Consider the following 22,079-nt stretch of genomic DNA (forward strand, 5'->3'; position numbering starts at 1 on the left):
GTCTCCCCCGAATTGCCTGACTCACAACAACCGAGGGCTCCCGTTTCCCTGGGAGTCAGAGGATACAGGCCTAACTGCTCTAGCGCTCTGCTTCTGAGGGCAATTCTTTGCCACATGTCCAGCGACTTGACACTTGAAACATATTGGTTGTCCATCCTCAGTGAATTTTGGCTGTGTTTTTTGCCTAAAAGTTTCTACTCTTGTACTACCACCCCTTACAGTCAGATTTTTTACGGCTTGAGTGAGTTCACTAATTGCTTTGCCTTGTTCGGCTACCACTTCGAGAACATCCTCTAATGTGACACTTTTTCTCTCTTGCACCCTGAGAACTGAACATTGTGTCATATTAGTACTACACCGAGACTTAGTAGTTTTCGCTGTGGGCTCTTCTACGAACCAAAGCTGTGCTTCATCTCGCACCTCTATCATAGTACACCTGGGGTGGTCTCTTACAAATTTGAGAAGCTCTCTTCGAAGCGATGGGTCACAGACATCTTCCACAAATTGATCTCTCAATGCCACCCCTTCGTTCGCAATAGCATTAGGAGAACATTTAGAAACTAAGCCGAGGGCTTGTGACAGAGCATGAGAAAAGTCTCTAATGTTTTCCCCCTCTAGTTGTTTCCGGCTGTAAAAACAGTGGAGGAGCTGAGGTGCGCTGCGTCTATCTCTAACCGCCGCCCTGAGGTACTCAAACAAATCGTCAACCTCATCATCAGTAGCACTGCGAAGACGTACCTCTTCCAAGGCTGTACCCCTTAACAGAGACATAACAAAATCATACTGATCTTGGTCAGACTGGTGCCTAACACGCAGCACCCGCTCAACTTCCTCTATAAAATCATCAACTGACCTACCATCTTTCTCCATATCACCACAATATGGTGGTATGTGCCTTTCTCTCGGGACATACACATAAGACTTCTGATTCAGTGAGGAAATCGCAGCCATTGCTTGATCATGTTTACTTTGCAACTCTCTAATTTGCTCTGTTAAATTAGCTCCACTATGATCATCATCTCTAATTTGTTCTGTTAAATCAGCTCCGCTAGGGTCATCATCTGGGTCTGACATTGTAAAATCTCACGTCCTTACAAGTCTCTATGCAAAGCTCTGAAAAGGATAAGTGCTTGTTGCAGTCCTTCCAATCTGATGCAACACTGTCGAACAGTCTCTTTTAGCCCCTGGCGATGAGATTCAGCTGGGTCCTGGCGATCCTCCACGACGATCCGTCTCTTCCTCGCCACAGCCGTTCCTCCTCGCCTGCAGAAATCTTCAGTCTCCTCTTCACCACTACCGTATTATTGCACTGCACTTTTTCTTAATTGCACAGACCAATAAAAAACTAGACTTTCAAAACTCTCTTGGAATACCCCACTCCTGGTACCAAAATTGTGGCCACAGGAAAATGACACAGGACCAACAAATACAAATGGGGTTCTTATTTTATTCCTGATAAATGAGTTAGGAGTTTCTGTTTCTTTTCTGGCAGTTACGGGCAGAAAACTCACAATAAAACAAAATACAGTGCCAGTGTATTCTCAGATTACACAGCAAATTGTTCCCCAAAATAAAGGAAAATATAAAAAGAAAATACAATGTGTCATCTCTTTTTGTATGCAGTAATCAAAACAATGCAAATACTGAAACACCAATGACAATAATACGGTAGTGGTACTTTCTATAAAGAAAACACATAACATCTTAGAACTTCATAACAATTAAGCTGAAATAACACTCACAACATACACCTGAAATGACATTGTATGTTTATTACTCACTTTTCCTTTCGTGTTTCTCGCGTTACACACTATGAAATCACTTCGTCAATGCAAACAGGCCTTGTCTGTACATGCGGTGCGTTAGCTCAGCAACACTCACACATTCACGCAATCCTGCGTAAACATCCAACTCCCTGAATGACGACAAATTAGACTCGAACAGCGAACAGCAGTCACAGACACATATGCAGCACAACTCTATGACTTCCTCATCGCGCGTTCACGCTCATTTGTTCGTGCGCATTCGCGATGACGTCACCTGATGCCTCTTAAAGGACCCTTCAGTACATACTCTATATATATGTCTCTTATTCAAATTAAAAGCATTAAGGACCCTAACCATCACCTGGTTACAATACTAACACCTAGCAAACTTTGCAAGCATCTTAGTCGTAGGCTACATATAGTTGGACATACAAAAAGACAAACAGAATTGTTTAAATCATGAAGGACTTAAATTAATTATTCAGTTACTAAATTATGCAAAAAGATACACACTGGTCGCCACCTACTGGTAAGGTAAAATAAAGAACGGCTACTGAACAAATCATCTGTAAAACAATTTGAGTCACTGAGATGAATCTAAATCATCAGCTCAACTGTATAATATGTAAAAAAAGATATGAAGAATACTTTTTATGCTGCTACTGGCGATTATTACAACAATTTAATCACATATTGTGTGTCCTGGTTAGATAGATGCAAGGACGTTTAGGCCTACTCAGATTTTTGCCGTTTGGGTTTTTTGATTAATGTGCCAGTTTAGCAAGACCTTTTTAAGCATTGAAACAAACAAAACTGCTTGCAATGTTACTCTGGCACATCCTTCTCTAATTTTTCTCAAATTGACTCAAATTGACTGATATGCTTAGTAGGGAGGTATTACATATGAACGCCATCACTTAAACACTTGATCCCCTCCCTACAAGCTTATTTAAATCTTGTTTTACCTCTTTGGCTGTTCTCAGCAATATAAATGCTTGTGTTGTGCCAGTAGCACTGAAAACTACTGCTGTAAACCCAGTTCTAAAAAAGCATAATGTTAAAGCATAACAAAAAAGTTTAAGATTTTGGTTCTTTCTCCATCTTTAACCTTCTTGATCTAAGAGTCGCTTTCGATACTGCCAATCACAACTGTCTTGAAATAGTTTTTGGTGTTTCTGAGACTGTTTTAACCTGGTTTCGATCTTATATCTCTGTTTGCCGCCAGTTTGTTTTAATGAGTCTGAATTAGCACTGTCCCTACTGGTGTCCCCCAGGGTTTAATTTTAGGCCCCTTACTTGTTAGCATTTAAATATTTCCTCTTTGGTTGATCGTAAGATCACCCAGGCTTAATTATCACTTTTACACAGACTATACTCAGATTTATGTCCACTCAAAGCCTGGTCAAAATGTGGATGTTTCTTTTCTCTCACACTGCATTTCTGAGATAAAAAATATTTAAGACCTAACATTTTCTGACTCATAAGACTGAGGTTATGCTCATTGGCTCTCTTCCTCGTCAGCTCTGTAATGCTAACGTGGATGGCTCTGTTTTGGAGTTTCAAAATAAATAAAAAAAATTAGGAATTATACTTGACTCGAGTTTGTCTTTTGATCCACATGTGCAAAATTAAGACTTCCTTTTTTTATCTCAGAAATATTGCTAGACTACGCCCTATGCTATCCTTTACTGTGGCTGAAAGGCTTATCAATACTTTTGTTCCCTTTCGTTGTCACTCCGAGTTATGTCGGATGACGACAAATTGGGTTTCGCTTAGAAAGCCTATCGACTTCGAGTATTACAAAACGAGCCAATGGCAAAGAAATGCCATGGGTCTGCGGAATTTGCATGGCGCAACTCCGCCCCACCTCGTGGATATAAAAGGAGGACGCCGGCAATATGCAGATATGTTTTTCGCTTCGGAGCCAAGAGTTTCTCTTCACTCCACAGCCATTTCTGACTTCACTCTATGAGACGAGCGACTCTCCGGTGTTGGTGTGACAGCGATCTCCAGCGAGTTCACACTGCCTGCTGATCTGTGCAGTGATCTGCCTGAGTGTGTTTCTCCCTGCTCGCTTCAGCATCTGCAGAGTTTTTTCCCCTCACAAAAGAGCTCGCACGAGTTTTTGGTCTTTTTAAAGACGGCTCGCCCGTGCATTTCTGGTTGCGGTTGATTCATTTCTGACTCTGATGGGCGCATTCTCTGCTCTGCGTGTTCGGGCATTGATCACGCTAGAGCAGCGTTTGTGGATGACTCATGTTCTCTCTGCGGAAACATGAGCATCGCGTCATTACGGTCGAGACTCAATGATCTCGTTAAAGAGAGACTCCCCTCATCCACACCCCGATCTACACCCTCCACGAGAGGTGGTACTTCGGGTGAGAGTGTGGAACAAAACGCCGTCTGTTTGTCTGTGGACCACGCCCCCCTCTTCAGTGACGCAACCCGCGAATGTTCAGGGGATTCCCCAGGGTCTATTTTTGGATGCCCCGCGGGTTTCCCTTGACGCTCCAGATTCGGATCTGATGTCCATCGCAGCATCACAGGGCGGGCTAGAATCTTCAGGAAGTGAAGATTCGACAGTGCTGCCACCTTCGGGTGTGCATATGGCATTTGTCGAGTCTGATCCAGAGATGATGGCCATGCTTTTCCGGGCGGCCGCGAGCATCGGTTTAGAGTGGAACCCTCCACCCTGTCCCGAGCGCTCGCGGCTGGACGATTGGTCTTTGGGTGCGGCCTCCGACCCTCGTCCGCAGCCAACCCCAATACCTTTCTTCCTGGACGTGCATGATGAGATCTCGAAGTCCTGGAAGACCCCCTTGTCTTCTTGGGACCACTCGTTGATCTCATCCACCTTTCCTCCCCTCGACGGGGCCGTTGCCCATGGGTACACTGGGGTTCCCCCGGTTGAACGCTCTGTTGCGATGCTACTGTGTCCTCAGAGTGCTTCTTCTCGGCGCGACCCTAAGCACTCGTCCGAAGCCTGTAGTTTTTCATCTACGCTTGTGGCGAAATCCGATAGAGCCGCAGGACAGGAAGCCGCCTCACTGCATGCCATGGCCATTCTGCTGGTCTACCAGGCCCAGATGCTCAGGGACATGCACGAGGGCAGGACTGACCCAGGGCTCTTTAATGAGCTGCGCGCCGCCACTGACCTTGCTCTCCGAGCGACGAAAGTGGCCGCACGCTCCGTGGGTCAGGTGATGTCCACCAATGTGGTCCAGGAATGACACCTGTGGCTGAACCTAGCTGATGTGCGGGGTGCTGACCGGACTCGTCTGCTCGACACCCCCATATCCCAGGCGGTGGTGCGGTTGAGGACTTTGCGCAACCAAAATGACCTGCTCCTCGTCCTCCCTGACTTTTTGCAGGGTCTGCACAAGAAGGCTCACTGGGGGAAACGCATATTTGCGGCCCCACGGCCAGCTGTGCGCCAGTGCATCCGTGCCGAGCGTGCCTTCGGTCAGGGAATAATACAGGGCGCAATGGGTCGAGTCGTGAGAGGCAAACAGATCTATCTGTGCGTCCCCGAACTGGTCCCAAATCAGCTGAACCGACTGGGGATGGAGTCGCCATTCTCCCTGGCCAATTCCTCCGAGGAAGGACCTCCTTTCTCAGGGACGGGGCACCCTATGGCACCCTCGTCCCGATCTTTGGAACCTCCACGTGTGGCTCCTGGATGGGACGAGGCAGGTTTGAGTACCCTACCACCAGCGGTGGTGGCTACCATCACTTCCGCTAGAGCGTCGTCCACGAGACACGCCTACCAAGAAGACCCCCGGAGATGTTCAATCGGTGTCGTGCTTTCCTTCCTTCAAGATGGGTTGGAGCGAAGGCTGTCTCCCTCCTCCCTCAAAGTATACGTTTCCGCTATTGCCGCACACCATGATACAGTGGAAGGTAAGTCCGTAGGGAAGCACGACCTGATCGTCAGGTTCCTGAGGGGAGCGAGGAGACTGAATCCTCCTCGCCCTCCTCTCGTTCCCTCTTGGGACCTCTCAGTGGTTTTAACTGCCCTACAGAGTGCTCCCTTTGAGCCTCTGCAATCAGTGGAGATTCAATTCCTGTCTATGAAGACAGCTCTGCTGGTTGCACTGGCCTCTATCAAGAGGGTAGGGGACCTGCATGCATTCTCCGTTGACGAAGCGTGCCTGGAATTCGGGCTGGCTTACTCTCACGTGATCCTGAGACCCCGGCCTGGATATGTGCCCAAGGTTCCCACCACTCCCTTCCGGGACCAGTTGGTGAACCTGCAAGCGCTGCCCCTGGAGGAGGCAGACCCAGCCTTGGCACTGCTCTGTCCAGTACGCGCCCTCCGCGCCTATGTAGACAGATCGCAGTGTTTCAGGACCTCAGATCAGCTCTTTTTCTGTTATGGTGGGAAGCTGAAGGGAAAGGCTTTCTCCAAGCAAAGGTTGTCTCACTGGATAGTGGACGCCAGTGCTTTGGCATACCAGCAGCAAGGTCGACCGAGCCCCCTTGGTGTAACTGCCCACTCCACCCGGAGTGTGGCGTCCTCTTGGACTCTAGCGCATGGCGCCTCGCTAACAGACATCTGCAGAGCTGCAGGCTGGGCGACACCCAACACATTCGCCAGATTCTACAATCTCCGAGTGGAGCCTGTGTCTTTGCTTGCTCGCCATTCCACTCCAAGGACTGGATACGTGTGACATTTTCCTCAGGTGAGCTTCCCCCTCAAGCCCTGAGTTTCTCCAGCATGCTGACGTCGACGCCAGTGTCTATTGCCTGTACGTTGGCTAGGTGCCTCCAGTGTGCCACCCCCCCCCCCCCCCTCCTCCTCCCCTCCCCCCTCCTCCTCCCCTCCCCCTCCCCCTCCTTTTATACCCACGAGGTGGGGCGGAGTTGCACTATGCAAATTCCGCAGACCCATGGCATTTCTTTGCTATTGGCTCGTTTTGTAATACTCGAAGTCGATAGGCTTTCTAAGCGAAACCCCATTCGTCGTCATCCGACGTAACGTCTCCGTTCCCTACTCAGGGAACGAGGGTTACATACGTAACCAAGACATTTTTTCTAGCATTGACTACTACAACGCACTTCTTGCAGGGGTCCCTAAAACAACACTTAACAAATCGCCATGTGTGCAAAATTCAGCAGCTATGATCCTGGCTGGAGTCAGGACAAATGCGCATATCACTCCATTTTGAAGTCCTTGCACTGGCCCCTGGTCAGGTTCCATGTTGATTTTAAAATTTGTATGCTTGCATATAAGGCATTGCATGGTCTAGGCTGCCCCTCTGTCTCATTTTATGAAAAAGTGAAAAAAAATGTCAAATGACGGACTACATTGTGTACTTTAACCTAGTAAATTTCAGATATGTACTGAGAAGGGCTTTTCATTATCAAATGTGTCCCCATTGATAAGCAAAAACAGTATGACATGATAAACAAATAGGCCTTTGTTAATTCCAATACAAATACTTTACTGCCACCACTCCTCCGTCGAACATGTGGGCATTTCGGGCTTTGAGCAGATGTATACAGAAACTTACCCTGACAAGTCCGTCACACTTTCTGTCATATATCTCCCTTTTTAACTCAGAACATGTTTATTGCTGATTGCAGGCTGTAGAGGGCAGTGTATACAAAATATACTTCTCTTTGCATCGCCTTTATAAAAATAGCTAGATCTCAATTAGGAATACAAACAGGACTAGGCTGATAAGAAATAAATATTTTATTATAAAGAATCCTGGAAACAATAAATAGTTTTGATTTGGCTACACAAGGTGTGACCTTATGCTATGAAAATATGTAATACACCCCACACTTTTTTCTTTTTTTGTTGTTGATACCACGTAAAGTATTATGCAGTTTTACAAAAAAGAAATAAGTATGATAAATCATGGTTGTCACTGGTTTTTTCTTTTTCTTACAACAGTGTTAGTTCATTTGTTGATGTCTGTGATCTGGGTATACGAGTGTGTTTGTCTGTACATCATAAAAGAAATGGGACCAGGTTGAACACAGCCTCCCATTGACCTAATATACTGCATGTCCAGAGATTACGACCTAAAACTTCATTACTGTTTTTTAATGTCTAAAGAAAATCAAATAAAACGCACCCATCTAAATGTTCCTTCTCTCTCATTCCTAAGTCTGATTCATTAGTGAAATCTGTTCATTCCAAATGTTCCTCTCTCATATGTCTCATAGGAGTTTGTTTCATTCTAGTGAATCAGGTCATCCCAACCGATCCTCTCTTTCATATGCAGCTTAGTCGGACGGACAATTCATAAATGAACCGATTCACTACAATTCAACAATTTGAGTCCATGTATTACCGTATAGGTTATTGAATCATTTACATACATTAGAATGTTTCTGTTGAATTTATACATTTACATTTTCAAGTTCGATACTGTAAACCTAATCATGATTGTTCACTTATTCAGTGAGTGTATTTCTATACACCATAAAAAATTAGACCATTATGACATTTTCCCATGACTTATATTGTCCCGAGATTCAGTGCCTTTTTTGCTCTCCCCTGAGAATAGTGTTCATGCAGTTAACACATGCATTACTCTTTCTGATCTCAGGTTGGATAGCTTCAGTAAACATACTAACACCTCTTGAGGATTTTAATTATGTAATATCTAGTAAGAGTGTCCTAGATATCTTTTATAATAACTTTGGTAACTTGTGCAAGACTGCAATGCATCTTTCAGAGACTCCTTGTTTTAAGGAGCTTTTTAGTGCTTGCATTTCTTTCCTTCATTCTTTGTTGGGTGTGTATCTGGTTGGCTGTTCAGTAGAGGTAGAATATGAAGACATATGATCCCCAGACTGATGCACACACAGACCAGAGCTGTTCCAATTGAGTTGTTAAAGGTAATAGGTGGAGCAGTGACCAGCAGCTGTGACTGTCTAAGCACCATGTCAGTTCTAAGGGCCTTCATCTGAAAGAGTGTTCCAATTATTCCACATATGTGGAACAGCTGATGGCTGTGGCCTGTAGGGGTCAGAAGAGAGCCATTCACATGAGAAACACTGAATGAAGAAATACTGAAGAAATACCTGTGTGGACCTGTGTTAAAGAGTAATTTTCTTGAAATAAAGCTGCAATATGCAACTTTTTTTGGTTAACAAATAAAGAAAATCAGTTATTGAGCAAGTACATACGACATAAGTGTTCAAAACTGTCTCTAGCCTACCCTGATTCACAACGGTGAGCTTATAAAAATGATTTATAATTTAAGCTGTCGGGTCTGATTTTGCAGGAAATGTCAGTTTGATGCCTTTGTGTGGTTAAGTCACATCCGTTTCAGATATAAACTTGTCATCTAGATGGCTGCTTTTAATAGAAAGGTCTAAACAATAATCATTGTTGACATCTGGTTAATCCTCTGTTGTCAAAACCAGCAAACCGCGTACTGCAGAGAGCCTGCAGTCAAAAAGGGAAAGCGACAGAGCCCGTGCTAAAATGAGAGTAAATTTTGGCATGGTTTTTGACTGGATTGCAACAACCAGGGCTGATCATTCCGACAACTTGCAATTTGATGTTTCAAACAGAGATGGCGATAGAGAAGCAAAAGTTCCATACTGCAGCTTTAAGTATGGTTTCTGAATTTTCTTTGTAAACTTTATAATTTAACATTCACTATAATTCAGATACTGTCTGTATTCTAAAAACCCTCGGTAATCAACTTGTTCACACCCATATGGTCTTCTTAAAAGAGATAATATATGAAATATACACAAATACACAGCACAGATATACGCTGTACAAAATATTTATGTTGTCATCACTTACCTATGTAGTCAAAGCGTCCAGGTGCCAGTCTCTCAGGTAAGTGGGTTGCAAACAGGAAGGCGGTTAGAAATGCAAACAATATATGGGGAACATGAATGGAGTTTGCTTCATTATCAGTGCAACCCTCACCTACACACAGAAACAACTGGAAAGAGGCAACACAAAAAATAATTACAGGTCACACCGTGAAGTGTATACATATTCACTTTAAACTATAAATATGTAACATGCATAAACATCCCTTGCACTGTAGTATGTCTAAAAATATACGTATATATATGAAAAAATGATACGCAGAATTCTGTACTTTAACCGATAAAAAAAGTTTCAGTATGCTGAAACTTACAGTCTGTATACTTGTACTGTGCACAGTGTGCAGAATGCTGAAACTTACCCTGTAGAAGAGAGGAATGTTGTCAAACAGGTAAGGGTAGGCAAAGGCAAGAATTCGAAACACTTTACTCAGCCTTGGGCTCGGTTTCTCCTCAGAGAATCTAGTGAAAGACATATTTTTATGTTCACTAATGCTAACATCAGTTTCAGTGGCAGAGGTGAGGTGTTATGTAATTGTTAGTAGCAGACAGAAGTGGGTGATTGTTCATATCAGAATAACACATAACCACATTATTAACACAATGTGGTGGAAGTGTTTTCCATTGATAATATTATAGAGCATTTGTTTATTGGGTTTGAAGGCATTTAAAGAAAGAGCAGGATTAAGAAAATGGATTAGCGAGCATCAGATAATTCTGACACATTATGTTACCTTTCACCGATGTCATGGTTATAGTGTAGGAATGGTAGGCCAAGCCTTAACAAAAAAGCGGAAAGTAAAATTGTATTAATCTGTGAAGCTGCCATGCTGTATCATGTTTATAACAAGCCTTGTATTCACACACTACTGTGGCACAGACATAATATGTCGTTATTTAAAATGTAGAACATTTTCTTTCATGGTGCTATTTGCGTTAGTGTTGGGGAGTTACTAAAAAGTAGGGTTAACAAAATTTTTCAGTAGCATGATTAAGCTATTTTCATGTTAGTTTAACTTTTTCTATTAACAACTTTATCCAACGAGTACCAATGCATGATAAAGCGCTACATTGCTAATATCTGATCTGAGGAAACAGTAAAACACTCATCTAAATGGTCCTCTGTCCAGGTCAATTCATTTTAGGGAAACAGTCCTCTCTAATATATAGGCTGCATGCAGACATGCATACAGTACTGCATACTGCAGTAGGTGAAAAATATGTGGAAAGAGTAGGATGTCCAAATTCATGTTCCTTAAACAGTAAACAAACAGTACCCGAATGACCTAATACTTCGGGTCGAGATTTTAAAGTGCGCATCCAGTGGATTTTTTACTATCCCATGAGGCCACGGGAGAGGAGTTGTGAAAAGCAGTGAAGCGATGCAACTGATGCTGGTAGGTCACATGATAATGACAGCGTACTTACGAAAAGTACCTGCTCAGAAAGTGAACATTCTTCCGGACGCAGTCATTGCACTTGGAAGTGCAAACAACTCAAATAAATAAACATATTGACAAAAATGGTTCCTAGTCCCTGCACTATATATAAAGTTTTTGAATTGTATATGTAAATTATGTTATACAAATCAAGGTGTTTTTGTAGTATTTAGTATACATTGACCTGTTCAAATTTGATAATGTCACCCTAATTGATGTAATGGTTATTAGAGCTTGTTCCACACCTATACGTAACCCGCAATTATGTAAACTGCATTTCTGTAACCAGTGTAACTTGTGGCGTGTTTGTTAGCAACGAGGAGCCTTACCTGGAGTAACAGGCCATGCTGGTTGATAAGATGGTGTTGAGTAAAGCTACAGGAATGTAGTAGGAATGAAATGTGCTGTTCACCCACGAGTCAGGAAAAACATATGCAGAGTAACTGATCGCTGAACCTGCATCAACATACAATCAGTCACATAAATACATCTCAGTGTGGTGGGGATGATTTGGTAATGACGTGTGAAAATGTGTTTCATTTGTAGTGTGATTCTGTACGATTTTTCTTGTTTATTAATACTCATAAATACTACTTATTAGTTAATAACTTCCAAATAGTACAGTCACAAGTTGTCTGTATTGTACTTACTGTATGTACTGTAAAAAATACAGTATATCATACCAGTTATTGGCTGATATTAGAGATTTCTAAATTGATCTCTATATTTAATTGTGTATTCTCATTTTATCATTTAGATCATTTATCATTTTGCCATCATCTAAAGCTCGCTTAAATTTAAATTGATATATTGAAAATTATATTAAATTATTAGTTTTTAAAGTTTAAATTTAAGTGAGCTTTAGATGATAACCATCTATTTTTCCATACTGTTCATTATAATGTTGTTATTTCGGACATTTATCAATTATTGGCCAAAAATTTAAATAATTATTAGTTTATCTGTGTTGGATGGATTTTTATTATCAGGTCATTCCTGAAAATAATGTACAGAATTGATGTACTTTGTGTAATGTAAATTGTATTTGCGTTAATGTCAGAAATCCATTGTGTCTTTTAAATATATGCAGTGCACAACCTTGAAGTTTGAACTTCGTCTTTATGGCAATATTTCCCGTAACAAGCCAAGGAACTAATAGTGTTTAAGTGAATGTGTCTGTGTGTTCAACTCTTACCGAGACTGTACAGGCTGAGTGCTCCATAGTCAAAGAAGTAACAGATATGGCGAGAGCAGGGAGACATGGTACTGAAGGTGTGGGCACAGCTGGAGGCCAGTGGATACACACAGCAGGAGAACAAGAAGACCAGCAGAGGCCATGTATACTCATTATACCACACATCCTCCATCAACAACACTGTCATCAACTTCCAGAGAAAATACCTGATGGAGAGATGGGATGATGGCAGACAATGATGGCAGACAGCTCTGCAATGCTGCAACTCACAACAAAAAAGTTATACAGTGAAACAATCATTTCCGCTGCGGAAATCAACATTCTACGCATGAGATTTAAAAATATACATTTTCAGTCCTTTGACTTTTTCCTCCCTTTTCCACAGAAAGACTGGACGGACAATTCCTTGCATGGTTTCCACACCAGATAGCTGATATTGAAACTACAGAATCTATATCTTAGCAAGTGAACAAAAGATTAGAGGACAAAGGCCAGTAAGAAGATTGTATTGAAATATTTAACTTGCCCTGACTTGCTCGCAGAGTTTGTTACTAGGGATGTATCTAACAGGTGGATGTAGAAACAAACAGACTTATCAGTTTCTATAGGTCTGTGTTTAATCTCTAAAGAGCACCGGTAAAGCTTGTTTCTAAGCTATACAGTATGTACAGTAAAGATAAGAATTAATACAGATGCCACAGATTCCTTACATTCAGTGTTCCCATGCACCCCGGTCAACTTTTGTCTTGCAGTCATTAGAGATTAAAAATGAATAAATATTGATTGCAGTCACAAAGACGTTTTTTTTTTATGAAAGAATTTTATGGGTTAGCAATGTCAGCCCTGCCCTAAAAAGGTGTCCTAAATATATATATATATTTTTTTTTAAATCTCAGGATTCTTAAGTGATGAATTTCACAGGTCTGGGTTACTCTTGTTTGCTAGAGGGATCAGAGTTTAATATAACCAAACATTAACACGGAGTCAAGTTACAGATTCCAAGTTTTGTCCTATTGATTTACTGTTGGTTGACTGTGTATTTAACCATTGTGTGGGATCAGAGGATGTGTTAGCTTTGAGATATGGCATACTTTAAATAGACGAGTAATGGCAATGTATTTTTGCTATGAACTACATTTACAGTACATTTAATAATTTAGCAGATGCTTTTATTCAAAGCAAGAAAAAGATTTAAAGCAGTTTATCATGCAGGAATTTGCCAATACGGAGTAGTTATTTAAAAAATAATAATTAAACGATCTAATATCTTATTGTATACATGTTTATAAGATATATCATTTTTATTATATAAAAATAATATCATATTCATTATTAAATGTGTTCCATTTATTACATGCCCAAGAAAAAGTTAGCATTTGCATGTCTGTGACTTTTTGTGGAGCATTGGTTAACATGAGGCAGGATTGAGGCATTATGTAATAACTGAAAGATCTCAGTGAATAAGGTTTTGAAGGATCTCAGTTCCGTTTACAGACCTGGATGGAAGTTGTCTGGAAGAATAAGCAATGCAATGACAACAAGCAGACATGTATCTTAAAAAATTCACTTATAACAGCTTATGACAGCCCATTACAGCTAATTTAGTAAATTTCCCAAATGTTTACAACAAAGACACATAGACTGCCACAGGTTAAAGAATCAAAGGTGACAAGCAGCTCTCGACATGTTTACGTCTGGAGAAAGCTCTGGTGAGAATCACGCCGGGAGCTCATTAACAGTGATGGTAAACCTTCTGTGTTCATCCAGCAAGGTGAGCTCTCCTAAGAACGACTCAGCTGGGTTAACTCTCGTGAGGGAAACTACTCAATTCAAACTACTGTCTCAGCACGCCGCACACTGTTGCCATGGAACCCAGGGTTGTGTCACTGTAGTTGTGTAAGTTTATACTATTGTCTCTGAGTTATAAGATAAGTTTTTTTGTAAAAGCCATACTGAGAAAGTGGCAAACAGAGGACGATATGCATAGAGAGAAAGCAAACACGAGAGATAACATACCATGTTGGTAGAAAGTGTGTCCAGACATTGAGGGTCTCATTGGTCAGCTGAAAAAGACTCAACACACAGTCTGTGGCCGAACTACGAGGGTGTCGATATCCAGAGATTATACTGTCCTCATGAAATGCCTACCATGGGGAAAGGGTCACAGAAAAAACTTATTTAGTAAGATAAAGACAAAACAGCTCTTTCTACAGGTAAAATGTCAAGCCAACAAAATAACGCAAAGCATTAATATGAATGATGATGTGTTTGGCTACAGACCTTCAAACTGTTGCACATCAGGTTGCACAGTAATAAAAGAAAATACAAATCCAGTGATTCTTTCCTTCTGTTTATCATTAAAGAATACCTTTAATCTCACAATATCAGTTATGTATTTTGTTAAATGAATGAGCTTACTTTGGGCACCTGGTGGACGGTGAAGACACGCCGTAGTTTGATCAAGCTGAACATGTTTCCCAGACGAATGGTCCTCAGTGCCTGACCCAGGAGAGAGAGGCAGATACAAAAACACACCGGCAGGTACAGAGACAAATGCACATACAGACACTCTTCCACTCCACCTGACCAGAGACTGGCCCGGTTAGCCCTGCCCTTGTCATCACACCTACAGACATCAACCTCTAACACAAACCCACACACATACCTGACACACCGGCTAAGTGAGAACGCTCACAAGAACTATTCAGAAGCGCATTGTTTTAGAATCAGAGAGTTTAACTCCAAACATACACATAATATACACAACAGTCTCGCATAGAAGTTCGTTCAAAGGTTTGGGATCAGTAAGATGTTTTGAAAGAAATGTAGTACTAGTATTTAGGGCACATTAAATAAATCAAAAGTTCTAACAAAAATAATCTATTTTAAATCAACTGTTCATCAAAGAATCCTGGAAAAAAATATGTCACGGTTTCCACAAAAATATAAAGCAACACAACGTTTTTTCACCATTGATAATAAGAAGACGTGTCTGGAGCAGCAAATCAGCATAATAGAATGATTTCTGAAGGATCATGTGACACTGAATACACTGATTACAGGAATAAACAGTTTTTTTTTTATTGTAATAATATTTCTCAATAAATGCAGCATATAAGATCATTTTAAGGACAAATACAAATATTTAACAATTATGTCAACAAAAATCTTATTTTCCCCTTTTCTCTGCAGGTTAAACAGGTTTTGAACTCATGCATAATTGGCACAAAATAACAAAGATTTGCATTATTATATTTCAAACAATGTCACTGGATTGCTCCAGTCTATACATGGAAAACTGAGCTTGTTGTGCTGTTCTGGGACAGGCCCAGCTCATTCAGGGTGGGGTGTTTTAGGCAGTTTCAGTCAGTGCAGGTGAAGGTGTGTAATGAATGGAGGGTGTGAAATAACTTATATTTACAGTGCTAATTATAACATGCTAAAACAGAGCTAATATCACTCTTCTGTCTGTACTAATCCAATGACAATGCAGAACCATTTTTCATTTTTTTGTTTCATTTCCAATCAAGAACACGTATCTTAAGCAAACTGTAATTGTTGGAAAGAAATTTTTTACCTCTTACCTTGGCAGAAGTGAAAAGTAGGCCTATGTTAGTGTGGTAAACTAAAAGGAACTTGGCTTAGAAAGCAGATAAAGAAGAGAGGGGGGGTGGGTCAGTAGCTATCATTAACATCCTATATGTATTTCTATCTTTTGTTGTCTGCTTTTTTTATTTGCTCCATCCCTAGAATAATAACAAATGTTGTCTGCTTTTTTATTTGCTATACCTCCCAAGAATAATAACACAATTACAGAGAATCAAGTGTGATATTTGGTATACTATCAACCATCCTGTCAAACGAGTATGGAAATGTGTTTCCATTTAAAAACATATCAACGAGGGCATGTTGTGATTTTGGTGTGCAGAGTTTGAAATGAAAGGATGGAGGACTGTAAACTGGATGACAGACATTGCACAATATGTTTAAATATCACAGTTAGTGAAGGTGTGGGTGAAGTAGGTTTGGTGGTTATGCAACAGTTAAACGGTAATGCCAAATGTCACCCCATGATGGCAGCATTTTCTCATTTAAAATTATTCATCACATCTCTCGTCAACATTGTGCCAATTCGTATTCCTCTAGTTGTGAAGTTTTGTTTTCGGCTTTGTTCGATTTATGTTTCTTAAATCCTCTCTGAATATCTCCCTGAACTTTCCTCAACCTTGCTCTGCATGAAAGAAATGTAACACAGTACAACTAAAAGTCAGAGAGATAGTATGCTGTAAATACAAATTAAATAAAGTAATATAAAATAAAATAAATACAAGGTCTAAACCCAGATATATAAGGGTAACGTGTGCAAAGAGGTAAGAATTATTGCTCCCTGTTCCACCACTGACGTGAGCTATTATTTTAAGCTCCATTAGCCCTCACTCAAAAATAAAACACACACAGACACACACACACACACACACACACACACACACATATATATATATATATATAACTCTGATTGAACTTGACTCAATCATGGACAGTGGTTCCACATGAAACCGATATTATCTCCACTCAAATACTTCATGTGGGATGAACTAAACAGCTAAACTGAACAGTTTAAATGAAGTGAACAGCATCATTAGTAATTAAATAAGTCTCTTTCTATATTCTCCAAAGAAGAATATAGACTGGTAGGAGCAGAACTGAATGTTTACTGATATGACGTCAGTAATGCTATGATATTTTGTTTTTTAAGAATGTTGCAATTTAATGTTATAAGACTGTCGTACTTAATACTGGGTACTAACCCTGAACCTACACTTAAACCTTGACTTAGCCCATGCATGTAGTTGTTTACACTACTATACTTTTGTGGGTAATACACTGTAAGTACATTGAAAGTGCATGTACTGTAAAATAAAGTGCAACCAGTCTAGATTGAACCCATCAGGAGTTCATCTTTTAAGAAGTGGGTTGCACATGAATCAAGATGCAAAAGGCTATTTAAGAAACATATCCGCCATAACACTGGCACTTGTCCAGTCTTCCTAGATTACCAGAGAAGGACATTTGCTTTATCACTGCAGCAGCTCTCCCATTACCCCTCTCTCTCTATTCAGCTCAAACACTTTTCTTCTGCTTCATTAAGTGTGTCTGTGTGTGTGTGTTTGTGTGTGTATCGTCTGGAGGGCAAACATGAGATGATGTTTGTGGGAGTAAGCAGGGCTATGTGTGTGTGTGTGTGTGTGTGTGTGTCCTTGCTTGCTGCATAATTAAACATCAGCAGCAGCAGCGGTGTGGAGGCCAGATGCAGACCGAATCAAACAGTGCGGCAGAGGGCACGGCCTATACGACCCCTCAGACTGGCACAATATGCAAGCGTCAACTCCTGCCTCCACATCTGTCTGTCTCGCTGTGCAGCAGGGATATTTCTGTCGCCTCGGACACAGTAATTGAACCAAGGGTAAAATATATTTGAACATCTCAGATGAGAAGAGTCTGAACTCTGCATAGCTGAGGTATTAGGTCATAAATGGGAAATGACACAAGCGTGTGTGGGAATCTCTCACAGACACAAAGCACACATCACTCACTGTGTCCCGTTACAATGGCAAACCAAGCAGACATCGGGGAGGCAGACATGAGCTGAATGTAATGAAACACTCAAGAATAAACTGATATTTGACAGCTCGGTGTTAGTCTGGCAATTGTTTTTCCTGTGCATTGCAGGTTTGGGTGAGCGAGTGTTTCTCTGAACAAGTGGAGTTTTAAAAAGACACTTCAAGGCAAGACACCACAGGTAAAAACAACAACAACCCCCCCCCCCAAAAAAACTAATAGACAGTCGATTAACCACCACAGAACATTAAGATAATTGTTTTGAATTAGACATTTGAATTTTATTGAACTATTGTGGTTAAATAAGCAAATGAGTCATATGCACTAATGTGCATAACTTTCCAGAAGTTATATAAATTATGAACATTGAATTAAGACACTTTCTTCAAATTTTTTTTTTTTTCATTTAGTTAACATATCAGAGTTAAAGGTTTTTACAGAGAGGATTTTTGATTTCTCTTTTTTTATCACCCCATACATTGGAATTATAAAGCCAGAAAAAAAAAACATCATGTTGTTATTAATAAATAAATCAGGCGAATGATATATGAAAAAAAAAAATCACTCTGTAAAAACCTTCAGAATAGATGAGAATAAAACTGGAAAGTCTGGTGTAAGTGCTACTGAAGTGGAGAATTCTGGCTCAGTGCAAATATACCAAAATGTATTTGAAATACATTTATTTTATGCTAAGTATGCTACAAATATATGTACATATTTATGTACTTAATATAAATACCCTCTAATTGTACTGAATTGATATACTTAAAGTCTGCTAAATTGGAACACCTAATTCTGTACTTAATGCACTTTAGTTATCTGGAAATAGTGCTGAGGTCCAACTAAAGATATACTGAAGTATATTTGATCGTGCTAAAGTGGAACTATTTGAAATATACTTTAAAAATCTTGCATTTAAAGACTGATATTATACAGAGATCATACTATCCTTACTGGTAGTGATATTAAAACACATTTTAGGCTTAATATTAAGAAATGTGCAATAAATAAGCACTCTAAATAAAGTTTAATTATAATATTTATGTCAGTGTCAAGCGATATGTCAGTAAATGTGTTGGTAACACTTTACAATAAGGTACATTAGTTAACTACATTAGTTAACATTAACTAAGAATGCTTCTTCAGCATTTGTTAATCTTTGTTAATGTTAATTTCAACATTTACTAATACTTTATTAAAATCTTGTAAACATTAGTTAATGCACTGTGAACTAACATGAACTAACAATGAACAGCTGTATTTGTATTAACTAACGTTAACAAAGATTAACAAAAACAGTAACAAATGTATTGCTCATGGTTAGTTCATGTTAGTTGGAATTGCAAGATGGCCGCCAGGGTGCAGCCACATGGTTTGGCAGGTCCTGTTTGTTTGCCACAAAAGTACATCAAAAACCCTTGGATTTTGCTATGTTTGTCTGGTCTTCTCCTGTCCTTTTACCTCCTCTTGAGTTTAACATGTCCAAGGAAAATGGATAACTTAACTCTCTATCCAGCAAAGAGGAGCCAACATCTTTTGTATGCAAGAATCCTGGATTGTGGACATGCTAGACCGCCCAGGTAAACTTGATCAAACAGCATCTAGATCTAGATCATTCCCTGGGGTTGTGAATCTTCTGATGATACTACTTCTGGCTGGTGATGTTGAGCAAAATCCTGGTCCTGTTTTAAGTCCTGTGTCACAACTACAGCTGTTTTCTTGGCTAACACCACCTTTGCTACCAGGGCTACAGCAGTTCTTTGTGCTAACACCATCACAGCTACCTGGATTACACCAGCTACCTGGATTACACCAGCTCCCTGGGTTAATACCATCTCTGCTACCTGGGTTACAGCAGATACCTGGGCCAATACCTTCTTTTCTACCTGGGTTGCAGCAGCTACCTGGGCTAATACCACCATTGCTACCTGGGTTACAGCACTTCCCTGGGCAAATTCAACCTCTGCTACCTGGGTTACAGCAGCTACCTGGGCTAATACCATCACTGCTACCTGGATTACAGCAGTTTTCCGGGCTAATTCAATCTCCGTTACCTGGGTTACAGCAGCCTCCTGGGCTATTACCATCACTGCTACCTGGTTTACAGCAGCTACCTGGGCTAATACCAGCTCTGCAGCCTGGGTTACAGCAGATATCTGGGCTAATACCACCACTACAGGATTCTGTTACAACTAAGTCCAGTATGTCTTCACAACGTATCACACAAAGGAACCCAGTATTTAAAAAACATCAATCATGTAAGTTATTTCAGACTCTTAATCAAGCCAGGACTATATGGGATCCACAGTGTAAAAATAAAGGGCTCTTAGGTGGCCATCTGAATATACGCAGTATGGCCCCTAAGAGGGAACAATTAGAGCATCTTCTCTTTAACTCAAATGTGGATTTCTTTGGACTTTCAGAAACTTGGCTTAAACCCTCTTCCCCACAAGCAGTGGTATATCATTACAGGGCTACAATGTCTTTAGAAAGGATAGGCATCAAGGGAAGGGAGGAGGGGTGTTAATGTATATGAAGGACTCTTTAAAATGTACACAAATAATTTGGCCTAATGAAATATCAATTGAATGTGTTGGAGTTAAAGTGTCACTTTCAACAGAAATGTCATTTACTATTCTATGTCTTTATCGTCCGCCGTCAGGAAAAGTAGATTTTCATGATCAATTTAAAGCACTTCTGAGTTGTTGTGACTTTAATAATGAGGTTATACTAATGGGAGACTTAAATGTAAATTGGGACAACAAAAGTGACAGAAAGAAACTGAAAGAAATTACAGATAATTTTGGATTAAAACAAATGATCAGTGATCCCACTAGAATAACAAATCGTTCTAAAACTTTGATAGACCTGGGGCCCGTTTCAATAAGGAGGTTCAACCAACTCTGAGTTAAAACTTGAACTCTGAGTTGACTAATGCCGAGTTCAGACTGCACGATTTTAGCCCCGATTTTGGCTCGCCGACAGGTTTTGAGAAATCGGCGACAAATGCCCGAAATCACAGGCAAATCGGTGCTCGTTCACGCGAGTGTCAATCACGCAGTGTGAATGAGCAAAGACGCGATCTGAGAGAATCGCTGACGAGTCGCCGACGCCCGTGAGATATTTGGCATGCTAAATATCTGGACCTGTCGGCGATTCACAATCCTGCTGTGTGAATGTGTTCTGACTGAAAACTACATCGGCGATGACCGACAGCCAATGAGAGAGCAAGATACAGGGAGGAGGAGGAGGAGGAGGAGTTATAGACCAGAATATCAGTATTTTAATAGATAGGCCTATATTTACAATTATATCAAACAGAAACAAAGCACAAACATTTGCATGACCAGCAGCAACAGCAGGACATTTGCAAAATTATTTATTTACCCCCAACTCTCTTTGCAAAACACAGTCCTTGCTCCCCTCGTCTTCCCAACCATTTCCTGCATAAACTGTTTATTTTTTTTTTCATTTTCGCTACAAATCAGTGCACAGACAATTTGTAGACTATCATTTTTAATTACAAATTCAGTGTCGCGCGAGAACTCCGGTCTCACGCACGCGTGATCTTCCGTTATTTCCTATCACTTCTCGCGTTTGTTTGGTTGTGAAACGTAGTTTGCGGACCAGGCAGAAGTTGTCGGCGATTCTTTCTTTTGTAAATTCATGCAGTGTGAAACCTCCTGTCGCCGATCCATCGTGCAGTGTGAACACAGCAGCAACTGAATGTTACCCCAGATAGTCATGCAGTGTGAAAACAACAGTGACCCGATTATTTTGAAAATCGTGCAGTCTGAACTCGGCATTACTCTGAGATGGGAAACTCTTGAGTTTTCAGTTACAGAACAGCTGAAATGAGTAAGTTCAATCAACTCTAAGTTGACTGACTCTGAGTTAAGCACGTGCACCACAACTATAAAAAGCCATTATCAATGGAGAGCAGATATTATGAGTCACCATGGTAACAGCGCCAGACAAAAAGAGGTCTGCATATTTCTCACCAGCAGTACGCATTTTTTTTTTTTTTAAGCAACACGGCAGCAGCGGCGATCGAGAGAGTTAGTTTGGGAGAAAATAGTTGCTCGAATCAATGCGTAAGTTTACATTTTAATTACTGTTATACAGTGTTGGGTGTAATTACCAAGTAATCTAAGGTAAAGGGATTACTCTTAATTCTTCTGTAATATAAAGTAAAATATGATGTCATTGCATTAAATACTGCATAGACTATAGAACAATTCTGTTTAAAAC

At 40.6% G+C, this 22,079-nt stretch overlaps 1 protein-coding gene across 1 annotated transcript; it reads right to left on the reverse strand.

Annotated features, from left to right (window-relative positions):
* Positions 1-7,835: 7,835 nt before the first annotated feature.
* Positions 7,836-14,783, reverse strand: paqr5b (progestin and adipoQ receptor family member Vb). Its single transcript, XM_056247932.1, is given in 8 exon segments — positions 7,836-8,742; positions 9,544-9,688; positions 9,938-10,024; positions 10,300-10,354; positions 11,344-11,470; positions 12,210-12,415; positions 14,226-14,353; positions 14,628-14,783. Coding segments are annotated over 8 exon segments (1,062 nt in total). The 5' UTR covers positions 14,682-14,783; the 3' UTR covers positions 7,836-8,482.
* Between the last annotated feature and the right edge of the window lie 7,296 nt (positions 14,784-22,079).

This window comes from Rhinichthys klamathensis, unplaced genomic scaffold (assembly GCF_029890125.1).
Source record: "Rhinichthys klamathensis goyatoka isolate OS25496 unplaced genomic scaffold, OSU_Roscu_1.1 h1tg000051l_1, whole genome shotgun sequence".
Lineage (NCBI taxonomy): Eukaryota > Metazoa > Chordata > Actinopteri > Cypriniformes > Leuciscidae > Rhinichthys > Rhinichthys klamathensis.